At 39.0% G+C, this 14,103-nt stretch overlaps 1 protein-coding gene across 6 annotated transcripts in view; it reads right to left on the bottom strand.

Annotated features, from left to right (window-relative positions):
* Positions 1 to 14,103, bottom strand: part of Astn2 (astrotactin 2) — a 1,002,270-nt gene that overhangs the window by 711,463 nt on the left and 276,704 nt on the right. For 5 of the 6 annotated variants that reach the window (XM_031377656.1, XM_031377657.1, XM_031377659.1 and 2 more), the window contains one exon: positions 4,072 to 4,227. The exons of the other annotated variant lie outside the window; for it this stretch is intronic. In XM_031377656.1, coding sequence (XP_031233516.1) covers positions 4,072 to 4,227 — 156 coding nt within the window. The remainder of the gene's footprint in view (positions 1 to 4,071; positions 4,228 to 14,103) is intronic. 6 annotated transcript variants of the gene reach the window in all.

The following is a 14,103-nucleotide window of genomic DNA, read 5'->3' on the forward strand; positions in this document are numbered from 1 at the left end:
AGGCCAGGTGTTCTCACTCTGGGCCAGGAGGCCCACAGCCACCTTGGCAGCAGGGAGGAAAGACACAACAAAAGACTGTAGAATCAGACCATCATATTTAGGCTTTCTGATGGCCTGTGCAGGGTAATGGAGCATTTCTAAGTTGTGTTTCTGAGCCTGATTCTGTTGGGCAAGATGTTAATAAATGTTCCAGGGGAAATACATAGTCTGCAGGCAGGATGGTACCAGGGACAATGAATGCAACCAATCAGCTTTTCTTTTTGTACTGGAGGTCTTCCAGAGTCTTAAGAGAATTAAAAGCAATACATAAATCTCCAAGAAGATGGTGTATACAGAATTTTGATTATGTAATGCTAACCCCATCCCCAATGTGTGTGTGTATGTGCTCTTAGGTATATGCATGTGAATACCTACATATATGTAGATATAAAAAGGCAACAACTAGTGGTTTTCTCTATCACTTCCACCTTATGTTACAAGACAAACACTGCCTGAAACTAAAGTTCATTGATTCATCAAAAACAGCTGCCCAAGAAGTGCCCAGGGAAACATTTGCCTCTGCTTCCCCAGCCTTGTGATGGCAGGTATACAGACAATACCTGGCTTTTTACATGGGTGTGGGGAGCTGAACCAAATTCTCCATCCTTGCAATCAAGTCCTTTACCAGCTGAGTTATCTCCCCAGGTCAACAGAATCTCAAAAGTGTGATGACCAGCTGGTGGTATATGCACTACTCCCCTTCTTCTCCAGCTTTCAGATACAGTGGTGGCAACAGTCATCATTACACTGCTCCTGAACTATTTAAGTAATGCTTTGGTGACACTAGTTTGATGTGCTGGGTGTTAGTCTGTCTGCCTGTGGGGGAAAGCATTTCATGAAGATCAGTATGAAAGAGGAACTTTTACATACCATCAATTCAAAAGACATAACTACAAGTGATTTCAGATGCTTATATATTCAACCAGCATTTGTTAAATGTATTGTATGTATTGAGTTTATAACTATAAAACATCTATTTGAGAGAGAAAGACAACAAACAGGCACAGGAAAAACAATCTTAGACTGTATTCTTATGGAATATTCATATACATGCTAATATTACAGATGGTAGCCAATCCAAGAGGAAAATAAAATTCTGATGGTTTAACATGGGAGAGTGTGATATGAGAGATGTAATGCGAGAAGGAACCAGGTAGCACAGCAGCTATTTTTAATAAAAGATGCAGAAAGAACCATGTATGGGAAGCATTAGAGAGGTCCCAAGCTCTGAGGAAAGGATATAGTAGCTATGTTTATGAAGTATGAGATCAACCAGTTTGTCTAGAATACAAGGAAAATCAGAGTAGATGATATTAGGGAAGAAAATAGGATGCAGATCATTATGATACAGGGTCTTTACCTCAGAGTTTAGAGCTGAGATGTTATTCCAACAAGAATGGGAAAGTACCCAAGAGTCATAAGCAAATACTAACTGGCATAGGATTTTGAAAGAATTAGTCTGGTTGTTGTGTAGAGGGAGACTGAGTCAGATGCAGAGTATAGTTACAAAGAGAGAGCAAGTGGTGGCAGCAGTCATGATTGTAAAAAAGAAAGGCAAGACAGTTTCTACATACATTGAGGAGCTACATTTATATTTATTCATTCGAATGCTGAGACTGCTCTTAACACACAAGGGATAGTATCCATCCACAGTCTGTCTCAACTGCTGTGTGTTCATTAACCATCTTAACCTGGAATTCTATCTTCCCTGACAGGGTAAAAAGGAATTACAAAGCAAAGACCAATTTTAGAAGAAAAAACAAAGGAAACAAATATCTCTATGTGACATTTAAAAAAAATGCTGATGTAAAATGAAAAACTGCCCAATTGTCTTATAGCCTGCTTAGGAAAACTGTGAAGCATAAAATGGATAGTTTTGAAGGGTTAAGTGACATAAAGATGCTTGCAGTAAATGAAGAAATGAAGTCAGATTGGTTCTGAAGAACAGAGAAACGATTTACTTGAAGCCACACAGGTTTATGGAGTGTCAAAGCATAACAAGATAGAAGAGCACGCTTGGTAAACTTGAGAAAATAAAGATGCGTAGGTAAAGGTGAGTGTGATTTTATGTGACCTGATTGTGCAACCCAGGAAAACACACAAGACAGCATGTATGTATGGTGGCTGCATGCTATCTGAGCATTCTCACTATTTTCCTAGACGTCTAGAGCAATCTTATAGTTTGATGAGTCCCATTTTAGGGAATTGGAAAACTGAGACTCAGAGAAAGTGATGACTTTTTCAAAGCCATGCAAATGGAGGCTGATTCGGTTAGCTTTATCAAACCACCAGTCCTGACCATTCTAGGGAGAATGCTATTTACTACACGGGTTCCAAAAATAAACTCTGCAACTCCCTCTGATTTGATATATGACCTCCCATAACATCCCAATATTGTCTGCCTTTCCACCACCCTGACTTAAAGTTCACAGAATTAGGACCAAGATCCTCTCAACACACACCAAGCATCATCCCTGCCACATTTTCAAACACTGATTTAGATCTAGCTATAAATATCATCCAACTAGGAAGACAATCCTAAGAACTCTGTCCTTGTCAAAAAGGAGGCAGACAGAAGCAAATGAGCTCACACACATGGTACCAGCACTAATATAGACAAAGAAAATATAGTAGACTTCATAGTGAGTTGGGTCTACCAAAGTTAATGAAGTCTATAACTGCTTATCAATCTGTGGGTTTCAATGCTTTTTGGGGTTGAATGACCTTTTCATAGGGATAATCTAAGACCATCAGAAAATACAATTATTTACATTTCAATTTATAACAGTAGTAAGACTGCAGTTATAAAGTAGCAACAAAAATACTTTTATGGTTGGGGGTCACCATAACATGGAAAATTGTATTAAAGGATCATAGCATTAGAAAGGTTGAAAACTATGGTTGTAGGGTATCCTCTGACAAATGCTAGTGTTGCTTTTCATTCTTGGTGACATCATCTATAAGATGTGAATTGTTGTAATTGCTAAAATAGCTCTGCTGCAAAGCCTGTACAGTGTACATATCATTTAGACTGTGCATGGAATAAGTTAAATGTGAGTAAATGGGAAGACATAATTTACAGGGGTCAGTTTATTTATTTAAGACACACAAACACAAAGAAAATTCCAGAAGAGGGAATGTAGAGGTCAGAGCATACAGATTTAGTAGAAACAGTGAAGAGCTGAACACCATGTAGTTTAAAATGTCATATTCATAAGCTTGAACACACAAAAGTTGACATAGGAATGAAGTTACAGTAGAGAGGGGAGTGAGAGGGGCAAAGAAGAGCAATGAGCCAGAGATCAGCATGGCTGGACCAAACAAAAGTGCAGGTTCAGAAACTGAACAATGCTAAGTGGGATGCTCCCACATGCAAAGTCACACAGGTACTCAGAGGAAATAATAATGATGTGAGAAGATAGAGGAAAAGGGGGGACATGGATGAGCAGATCTATTTGAAATAAATGTGGACCATTGCATGAGATTTTACTACAATATGAGCCAGGTGTACCTTAGACAGGTCTAATGGCATGATCCAGGGGACACAACATCAGAATGGAAATAAGAATCAGTTCTATCTAATATATTATGTCTATGTCTCACCTGTTCTATTCTTCAGGATTCTAAACTGTGGTTTCCTAACAATGCTCCTAGGAGCCCTTGTTTCTCAGGCCCAGACAATAGTTCTCATGCCTTCTACAAGTGTGCTCTGCTTCTTCTGTACTATTAGTAGGAACACCCTTGAAAAAACGTACCTGCTGCTTGCAGGTTCTGGTTATAGAAGCTCTCCTTATATCCCCTCGTAACCACTTGAAAATTTGAAATGTTCCTTGTCATCCTCAGATGAGGCAGCATGGTTCTCAGAGAGGTTACCTCTAACCCCAGGGGTACACATATTATCTTCAAGGGGACTTAACAGGGAGAGAAGTGCCACAAGTGATAGGAGCAGTGGGGAGGCATTGGACAAGGTTCCCTGTATCTGGGAACACAGGACACACTTCTGTCTTCTGGCTCAGTGCCAGAATTGCCTACCTCGAGACTTGCTCCTTCGCTTCCTCTTCCCTGCAGAGGTGCTGCTGCGCAAGGCTGGCTGCAACTGACCGATCTCCACTGGTGTGTTAGCACGGAAACTCTCCTTGAACTTCTGCATCAGGGACTCCACTGTCTCCTGGGTCGCCTCAGCTGCTGCTACAGGGTGGCAATGGGCTGAGGTTAAGGCTTGACCTACTCGCAGTCCCTGGGGGACTGGGACTGGCCACCTTAAGTCTTTGAAACTCCATCTCTGTCTGACCCACTAGTAACACTCAACTACAAGTCCCTCTCACTAGTCTAAGGACAGATACAATGTTGGTATTATCTATCACCTACTGGATTTTAGACATTAGAATAAGCTCTTGATATATGATAGTGAAAGGTAGGTATAGTCCATATTTCAAACAACTTCTAATCTAGTAGGATATATATCTGGGCAGCTCCAACATCAAGCAAAGTTTCTGAAATAGAATAGAAGAACAAGGGACACCTTACCCATCCAGAAAGTCAAGGAAGGCTTCTAGGAAAAGGCATTATTGAAACAGTGATCATAATGAAGAATAGCAAGTAGCAAAGACAGCAGAGGATGGTAGGAGTAAGAGGACATTGGGGATGAGAGTGTCCTAGGCAGAAGAGAAGCAAGTGTGATGATCTGAGGGCAGAGCTGGGAAGCTCTTTAGTAAGAGAAGTGTGTGCAGTGTAGGTGTGATGGAGTTTGTATACAGAGCGTGCGAAGGAATGGAACATGAGAACGAGGACACCTTGTACACAAGATTTAATTTAGACTTCATCCCAGTGATGAAGATTTATCATTGAGTGGCTTTAAAGAAGAAGACAATGAATTTAAACTAGGTCAGTCGGCTAACTATTACTAACGAAAGTAAGAAGAAATACAGAGAAATGGGAAAGGAGGTGGAGACTAAGAGTTCTGCATAAGTTACTCGGGGATAATGGAAGTCTGAATGGGCACAGTGGTAGTGGAGAGTGCACAACAGCTTATTGACAAAACTATAGCATTGTGGGATGCAGTTCACTTAAGTCCACATCCCAAATTTAGCATAGGAAAAACAAAGCTTCCAAGCAAGTCATAGGACTTTCTCCATGCCAGCAATTAGTAGTCAAGCCCACAAATCTGCCAATGTATGTGTAACAACCCACTGGTGACTTTAACCATGGTCACATTTCCAGTTTCCAAATTGAAACCAATAGGAAATCCCTGTGGATTGAAAAAGTAAGGCTAGAAGTTTAGAGAGAAACTATAGAAGATAAAAGGAAAAATAGAGGGAGGATTGAGAAAGAAGATAAGAGATATTATCAAAGGCAGGAGGAGGAAACCAGAAGAAGAAAACAGGACACACCTAAATGGCCTCAGTGCCTTTGTTCTGAGAAATGACCAAAGACAGCCCTGCCTTTGAAATCTTCAAACTCAGTCTCCCTCCACCTATATCTGCAGAGGATGGGAATGCCTTCTTAGGTGGAGTTTCCTACCATTTAACTCCACGAGGTGGCATGAACTCGAAATTCATTTTGCCTTGGATGGATTTCTTCAGATTAGATAGAGAAACCTCTCTAACCTCTCAGTACCTACTTCTTGTTTCTTGGGAAAAAAATATCAACTTAGACAGATGTGTCTGCAAGGTAAGTCAAAAACCAGAGGGTGGATTTGGATATTAGATTCTGTGGGAAGCCCCATCTTCAGGGACACAGGGAGAATCAGATTGCTAAGAAACACAATTGACAATGCAAATGAGCCATATGGTGGCATTATAACTTCCTCAACTATGTCTTTTGCTTTCTTCTCCCAAGTCTTCTCAAGTCAGGTCTATGAAGGTGATCCAAGGAGATTCCACTTACATGTTCCCTGTTATACCCACATTGTACAATACAATTCTGATAAACAATGTTATGTGAATCTTAGCTCAGTGTGCACAGAAAATAATGATGTAAGCAGAACCATAAGAGGAGGCTAGCTTCTGCTCAAATGTTCAGAAGCAGCAATGGTCTGAAATCTACAAAGGAAGAAGAGGAAAAGAAGAGAGGGAGGAGAAAAAGAGAGAAACCAAAAAAGAGAAAAAGCAATATCAATGGGATGGAAAGGAGAGCCTGGCCAATGGTATCTCCATTTTGATATTGGATTTTTTTGCCTCAGTATCTGTAAAAAATATTCTTTGTTTGTAGTATTTTATTATGGTAGCCCTTGTTATGTTTATCATGAAAAAAGATGATGACTATAACATAATTAACAAATTAATATAGGCTGTATAACAAACATACTGGAATAGAATGGTAAATGTGCCACAAGAGTTTGTAGTAGAAGATATCTAGTTGTCTAAAAAAAGGGAGTGACAACAAATCACAGGATGTAAAACAGGAGATGAAATCAGAAACCTAACTTCAACCTTAGCCCTAATCATAATCTTCACTTTCAGGGACCTCTTAAGCATGGATCATCATTTTGAAATAGAGAATAGTCATATTCATATTTATAGAAGATTGTATAGGCAAAGGAAAATAAAGAGTTTCTTAGCAAGAAAAAGGGGGCCAAGGAGATGGCTCAATGCATGAATGAGTAAATGCACTAATTCATAAGCGTGAGGGCTCAGATCACATTGCCAGCTCAAAAGAAAGAAAGAAAGCCAGGTGTGACCAAGTACTTCTATAACCCCATTGTTGGAGAAGAGATAGAGACATGAAGGATCTAAGGAGTTTCTGACTACCAGCCTTGGCACACATATGTACCCATACATGCTTATACAGAGAAAAGGCGAGAGTGGGGATGAACAAGTAGAAAGACTACCTAGGAATATAGCATGGACATAGTCCAAGTCCAAGTAGATAGTAGCCTGCAATAGGGTAGCAATGGTAGAGATAGAGAAGTAGAGAAAGTAATGGAGAGCATGGGGAGAAGTGGTGAAATAGTATATATTGTGAGGTCACCAAAGTTGAGGGTTATATTGGATGTTAAATACACAAAGAATGTGATGTACTATAAAGACAGCAAAGGAAAGGAGGGTGATGAGTTTTCCTCCTTTTCTTCTGGCTTTGAACAACAACACTGAATTAATGATGCCTAGGTGAGGTAAGGACTACATTTAACAGAAATGAATGTGAGTATAAGTTTAGTTAAAAATCATATAGTGGCCTTTGATTTGGGTGATCCCATTTTTGTTAAGACTTAGGTTCATCACAATGCAAGAGATACAAAGTATATGTATTTCTGACATATGTCCCCTGTTCTCTATTCATATCGCCAGATCTCTAACTCCCTGCCATATTTAATCTGCCAGATAAAACCCTTGGAGGATCATCACCTGGCTTCTTGTCATCTGGCTCCTAGCTCAGCAATAGGATGCTATGCCAAAGGAGAATTTGAGAGTAGATTTTTCCTTTTTCCTTTTATGTTGCATTCTTTTGAGAGAGGCTAGAACTCTAGACAACTACAGATTCTGGCAAGGTCCCCTGTTTCGCAGTTCTAGTTTTTATGGAGATTAATAAAGTCATTTTCCTACCACTGTATCTTTTGTCTAACCTATAATGGCTCTGATATGTCTTTCCCTGTTGTCTTAATATTTTCATCTCCCTTCACATTGCCTTTACTTCAGTAAAATCCCCTTCATTACTTTCTCCTAACAGTTCCATTCTAGCATATTTCTTTATCTGGTCTTGCCTGGGGTACTATCCACACCTTTCCGATATTTTTGACATTTGTCAATTCCTGACCATCAGTTCTTCCTCTCCTCTCCTCTTATTTACATTTTAGTTTTTCTAAGCTTTTATATGTTATATGTTTAACTAGTTATGGCAGGGGGCAACTCATGGGGAGGGAATGTTTGCTCCTGTGAGCTGAAAGGGTTTCTGATCCCAGTGTAGCAAATCCCATCAATCTGTTTGGCTAATCTTGAGTTGGTGACAGCACCAAGAGCCCAGACAGGCTTGGGGCAGCAGTGCTCATGAAAACCTCTTCATGGCTGATGTCATCCTATATTTTACTCTTCTCATCCCCACCCCTCCTGACCCAATTCAGCAGCTCCCTCAACAACAATATATCAAGTTGTGTAAAGAAGCTGTGTTACCTTCAAGTATTCACTAAGCTCTACCAGCCCAGAGTAGCAAAATGTTCACCCATTACCATCATGACTGCAACACATGGTGCCTGTTCTGAATATCCCCTCAGGTCCAGAAGCAGGTAAAGAAGCAGCACTGCTGCCTCTTTCTGACTGCTGTGTAAGAAATTGCTAAGCATAATGGGCCTGATCCATTAAGTTCTGAGAAGAGGAGGTCTGCTCCCCAACACATAAAAAAAGGAGGTAGACAGAGGACGAAGGAAACTAAGTGAACATAGGTAGGAGGAAAAATCACACTTAGAAATAGAGGTAAATATTGTACAAAATGGTTGTAAACAGGAAGGTAATGGAGAGGCAGGGCAGAGCAGAGCAGCAGGAAGTAAAAGGAAAGAGAAAGAATATAAAAGGAAGATAAAAGAAGAATCCAAGAGGTGGGTGTGATAAGGGATGGAGGGAGACAGAGAGAGAGACAGAGAGAGAGAGAAAGAGAGAGAGAGAGAGAGAGAGAGAGAGAGAGAGAGAGAGAGAGAGAGAGAGAGAGAGAGAGAGAGAGAGAGAGAGAGAGAGAGAGAGAGAGAGAGAGAGAGAGAGAGGAGAAGCATAGACTGAATCACTCTACAAAGATACAGAGGTGCACACTGATTTTCAGAGACCAGGTAAATTAGAACATGTAGCCTGCAGAAATACTGTATCTATGCCCAGACTCAACTGTGCAACTAATCTGCCATCCACTCCTTTTTCCACAAAGTAATGTCTGTATACACTTTCACTGAAATGGGCATAGATTTGGGTTTAAGTTTCAGTAGCATATCCTTCACTCTCTTTAATTTTTGTAGACATGTCTAATTTGTGTTAGAAAAAAATTTCACAGTTCCCAAGCACCAACACTTTGCCAGGAAATGATGTTGGCATTTCTTCGTGTTTTCTCATTTTCTTCTCCTAACAAGTTTAAAAGGCAACTATCATTCACTGCTGTATAGAAGTACATACCGACTCAGAGAAATTAGATGATTTTCCAAGGCCATAAAGCTGAGATTTGAACTCACATAATAATGATGGATGTTCTAGCTCCATACACTGCACCATGCTCATACCCAGACTGTAGTCATATTGGTGTAAAGAGATGTGTATGTCAATCTTACACTTTGGAAGCCATTTCTGCAGGCCTACATAGCTGCTCAGATGGCCAACCACTCTTCAGATAATCTAGGCCAGCACTCCCAGGGAGTCTGGATCTTACTGGACATATCTGAAGACTCCCTTAAGGTCCAAGGTCTGTTCTAATCTCATTTTTCGCTTCTCTCTCATTATAGAATTATGCAAGGAAGATAAAGCAACTAATGGATGTTCATTGGTCATATTGCCTTGTAAAGGTAGAAAAGAGGATTAGTTGACTTTCTGATGCCTATTAGGGAATTCCTGGCAGAAACAACTTAATGGCAGAAGGCTCTGTTTTGGTACACAGCTTATAAAGTTTCAGTCAATGATAATGGGGAATTTATGGCAACTAGAGGCTCCAAGTATGGCTGTGTGAGCTTGCTACAGCTGCTTTCTATATGGTACTTAAAAAGAAGCAAAGAGACTGTAGTTGGAAGGACTGTGAATTATAATCTCAGTGTTCCCTTATTTCACATGACTACTTTCTCACCTCTTAAAAGGTTATACAACCTTTCAAAGCAAGCACCATCAACTAGGTATGAAGTATTCAAATACATAAACTTGTTGGTGATATTTCTACATTCACAATTTAATACTTCATATTATGAAGCTATATTTTTTTTACATTGAAGTTATTTCTTCCAAATTGACAAGGTTTCCTTAAGGCATGAGGCTTAGGAAGGTCCTTAATTTACAAGATTCATAAGGACCCCTTCTTATATTATAAAAGCAGCAAGCAATTGCTGGGAAGAGGAGACTCTGAGCCACTTACCAACCTGTGAATCGTGCAGGAAGTTCCAGAAATACAGCTTCTATGAGTTATAAAGTATTATAAATGTGCACCATCATACATAACTTTTACATTGGTATTAGAGATTCAAACCCATATTCCTATGCTTATACAATAGGTGCTTGGCCAATTGAACCATCTTTCTGCTTCCCTTTGTCTTATACATTTTAATAAATCTTTGATGAATAATATAGCTTAGCTTCAGTATCTAGTGCTATTTCCATTGCTCCTCTCCTCTCTTTCAAGTTTTGGTGTAACTTGAGACTCACTTCTCTTGAAAAGGATGTTCTATTCACATACATGAGCAAACACTATTTTATAGGAATCTGTAGAGGTAGTTTTAGATATTATCATCAGACCAGGACACTCTGAGTAAAACACATTGCTTTCACAGTATAGATAGACCTCATGTAATCAATTGAAGACTTTGATAGCACAGACTTGATAATGAAAGAGACTATCTGCATATATGAGATACAGAATAGGTTATATCCTGGGTCTCTAGCTAGCTTGCCACTCTCTCCAACTACATAAGCTAATGCCTTAATAAAAACTTATGGATCATAGAGATATAGATACAGAATGCCTACAACCAACAATGTACATATATGTACACACACTGATGCTTATCTCTTTGTGTTTACAGGCTTTGAACTGGATACACACGGACACCAAGCATGTGATGAAAGTGGTTTTAGTATCCTTTTACATCTCAGATAGACCCAACAAAGAATCAAGAAGCACTCAGTTATCAGGATAACAAAGGGCAGCCCTAGAACTAAAGTTTTACAGAACTGTTTTCAACAAAATAAAAACAATTAAAAAACAGCCAGTATTCTTAGCTAAATGAGAATGCTTAAAAACTAGAAAACAAACAATCCAAGTTTATTGTTTTAAAAATGGCTGCCTCTTCTCAATTTGCAGGGATTGACTAAATGATGGATAGAATTTTCTTACTCCTTAGGTATTTTTCTCTCTCATATATTTTCTTAAACCTTTGGTGCCTGGTTGGGCTTATCTTTGAGCAAGTGCCTCCAGACAAGATAAATGGGTGAAGAACAACAAGTACAAATTGAAAAGCCAGCAAATAGTCTTTCTTATACTCAGGATCTTGTGTCTATCAGTTAACTTGCAGACTCACAGAGTGGATGTTATTTCAACTGAGAAAACTACATCATATATGAAAGACTGAATCAAATTTGTAGTATTTTCTTTTCTTTTGATCAAAGTACAATAATTCCCAGGTTCAGTGGAGCTGGTTTCATGTTTCCTAGCCAGAGCACAGATGGTCTCCAAGATTCCTTCCGGTTCCAACATCTTGAAGTTCTAAATGTAAATGAATGTGCTTTTGTGAAAAGGAATACAGTTACCACAGGAACTGCTCTCCTGTTTGTAAAGCACTTAAAAATATTTCTTTAATCTTTGAGATTATGATATAATTACATTATTTCCTCTTTCCTTTGCTGCTTCATACCCTCCATATACCTCTCTTTGCTCCTTTTCAAATTCATGACCTCCCTTTTCATTAATTGTCGTTACATATAGTATATGTATATTTTATAAGTATGTATATGTACATATATATACATATATAATATATATATATATATTGCTATTTGCATTATGTTTTCAGAGCTGACCTTTTGATATTGGATAACCAATTGCTGTGGTTTGTTCCCTGGGGCCAACTATGTCTCTTACTTTCAGAATTCCTCAGTTACTTGTAGTTCTTTGTTTAGTTTTGAGGACTTCTCTGTTCCCCATCCCTGTCCAAGCCAATACATTACTCTTGCAACTGTCCTATCTAGATCAACTGAACTTCCATTTTGCAGAGGCCAGAGAATTGACAGGTGATTGGAAAGGCTAGGCAGCATTGCCATCATACATTAGTATGTTCTGCTCATGGAGAAAGGGTCAAAAGTATAAAAAAAACTAGACAATTTAAGTCAAAACTCACTTCATTTCAGTGAGCTGTGATTCTGGAAGACTCTGGAATGAACCAGTTTCCTTTGTTACACTTCTGACTAGCTATAACATAGGCATTTATTTAAACCCCTTAGTATCTCCTTCTACAGTGTTCAAATGATGCATGCCTGAACTCCAACAAACTGTTTTCAACTAAATGAAATATTAAAATGCCTGCCACAGTTTGTGAAACACATATGTAAAATTGAGAGTGAATAGGACTGCTTCAAAGGTCTTTCCCCATTGGTCATAGAAAGTCCAGAGCCTTTCCTCAGTATATGTTGCATATCCTTATGGGATTTAGTCATTACAAAATTCTATAATTAACTCATCTCTTCTAAGACTTCCCAGGACGGCCACATGGAATGTCTCTGTGCTCCTTGATATCGAAAGGCCATACACATTCTGCACTTCTACATCTGAAATTATACCTACGTGGAGGGTATATTTGGGTATGGGAGCTGTAGGCACCGAGATGAACAGAACTTCACCCCTTTCTAAAGCACATCACTGGTATAGTCAGAGGTAAAGATAATAGAAAATAGTGTCCTGGATTCCTATTTAATTGTAACACCACTGACCAGGTATCTCTTTGTGGTTAGAAAGAAAAGTCCATGAGGCTATGAGCTATAGAGACATAAAGGATGCAGCCAGTGGCATGAGGAAAAGGAGGAGCAGGTATTGTAGAGAAAAATACTACAAAATTTGTTGTTTCTGGAGCTTGTACTGAGAAATGATTTTATCATCAAGAGAATTCATCTTTGAGCCAAGAAGAAGTCTGGGTACCCTGAAAATAACCCTGCTCCATTCCTTAAACTCCAACTTAAAAACCCTATCTTATTCAGTAGCCCTAACATTGAACCCTACTATTTTTGCCTGTGTCTAGACTTTGATTCCAAATGCGCTGATTACACACAGTGTAAATACAGTTTAAACCTTCATGCCATTAGGGACTCAATGACTTTTCTGAGCCTCAGTTCCTTATATATGAAACCTAGTATATAAATAATGAAAATGTTTGTATATTTAAAAAAAATCTTTGTGTGTTTTTTGTTGACATGTGAGGTAATAATATATGTAAGCACTTAAAAAATTACCCAAAGTAGATCAACAGAGTATAGGCTTTATCATCATGTTCACTTGTGGCAGACTCTCAAAGGGTCTTGTACAGTGCATGGTAGGTTTTTCATATCTTGCTTTAGTAATTCATTGGTCTTGGGCTCAGGATTGTAGTCTTCTACAATGTTCAAATATGAGTACCATTCTATGTCCTGGCAACCCCCGTCATCCTTTCAATTGTGTCCTTCAGTGTCAGCCAGTCCCTGTCTCCACTCATCATCAGTCAGTCCCCTTCATGCCTACTCTCTGATCATGTGGTAATCCAGAACCAGAATATGGCTTCAGCCTGTGGTCATATAGCTGTGTTCACAGTACATTGTTACAGTGTGTCATATTACACAGACGGGCAGACCTGCATGACCTTATTAGGTCCTGAACTTTAGCCATATTATTCCAAGTAATTAGGAAAATTTAAAGCTCTTGAGAAGGCTGATCAGATAAAAATATGTGAGGAGAACTTGTATTCATGGCAAGTGGACTGCAAGGAGAGAAAAACTGAACTCTCTTATGCCCAACACCCTTCATCTCCGGACTCACATCCTCCCTCATAGAGTTACATTGGATTTCTCTAGCTGATAAATTACCAAGATTCTCCACATTGTTCCATGTCAGTTTGCCAAAAGCATTTCATTAGATGGATAATTATAATAACAATAATAATGACATTTACCAATTACAGAGTACTTGCTATATGGCAGGTAATATTTTAAAGTAAATAGTCATTTAATTTAAACTTCATAATAACTACAATGCACAGACTATTACGCCTCATTTTTAAAGTCCTGTCTGAATCCACACCCTTGCCACGGCCTCTTTGCAGACTAAATCTCCACTTGGTCATGGCCTTTTGACTTGCCATGCTGAATATCACATGTGTAGAAGTTAGTAGTGTTAAGTAATCATATGTTCATCTAGATCCTTCCTATGTTCCTACTC

Source organism: Mastomys coucha, unplaced genomic scaffold (assembly GCF_008632895.1).
Source record: "Mastomys coucha isolate ucsf_1 unplaced genomic scaffold, UCSF_Mcou_1 pScaffold18, whole genome shotgun sequence".
In the NCBI taxonomy this organism is placed as follows: Eukaryota; Metazoa; Chordata; class Mammalia; order Rodentia; family Muridae; genus Mastomys; species Mastomys coucha.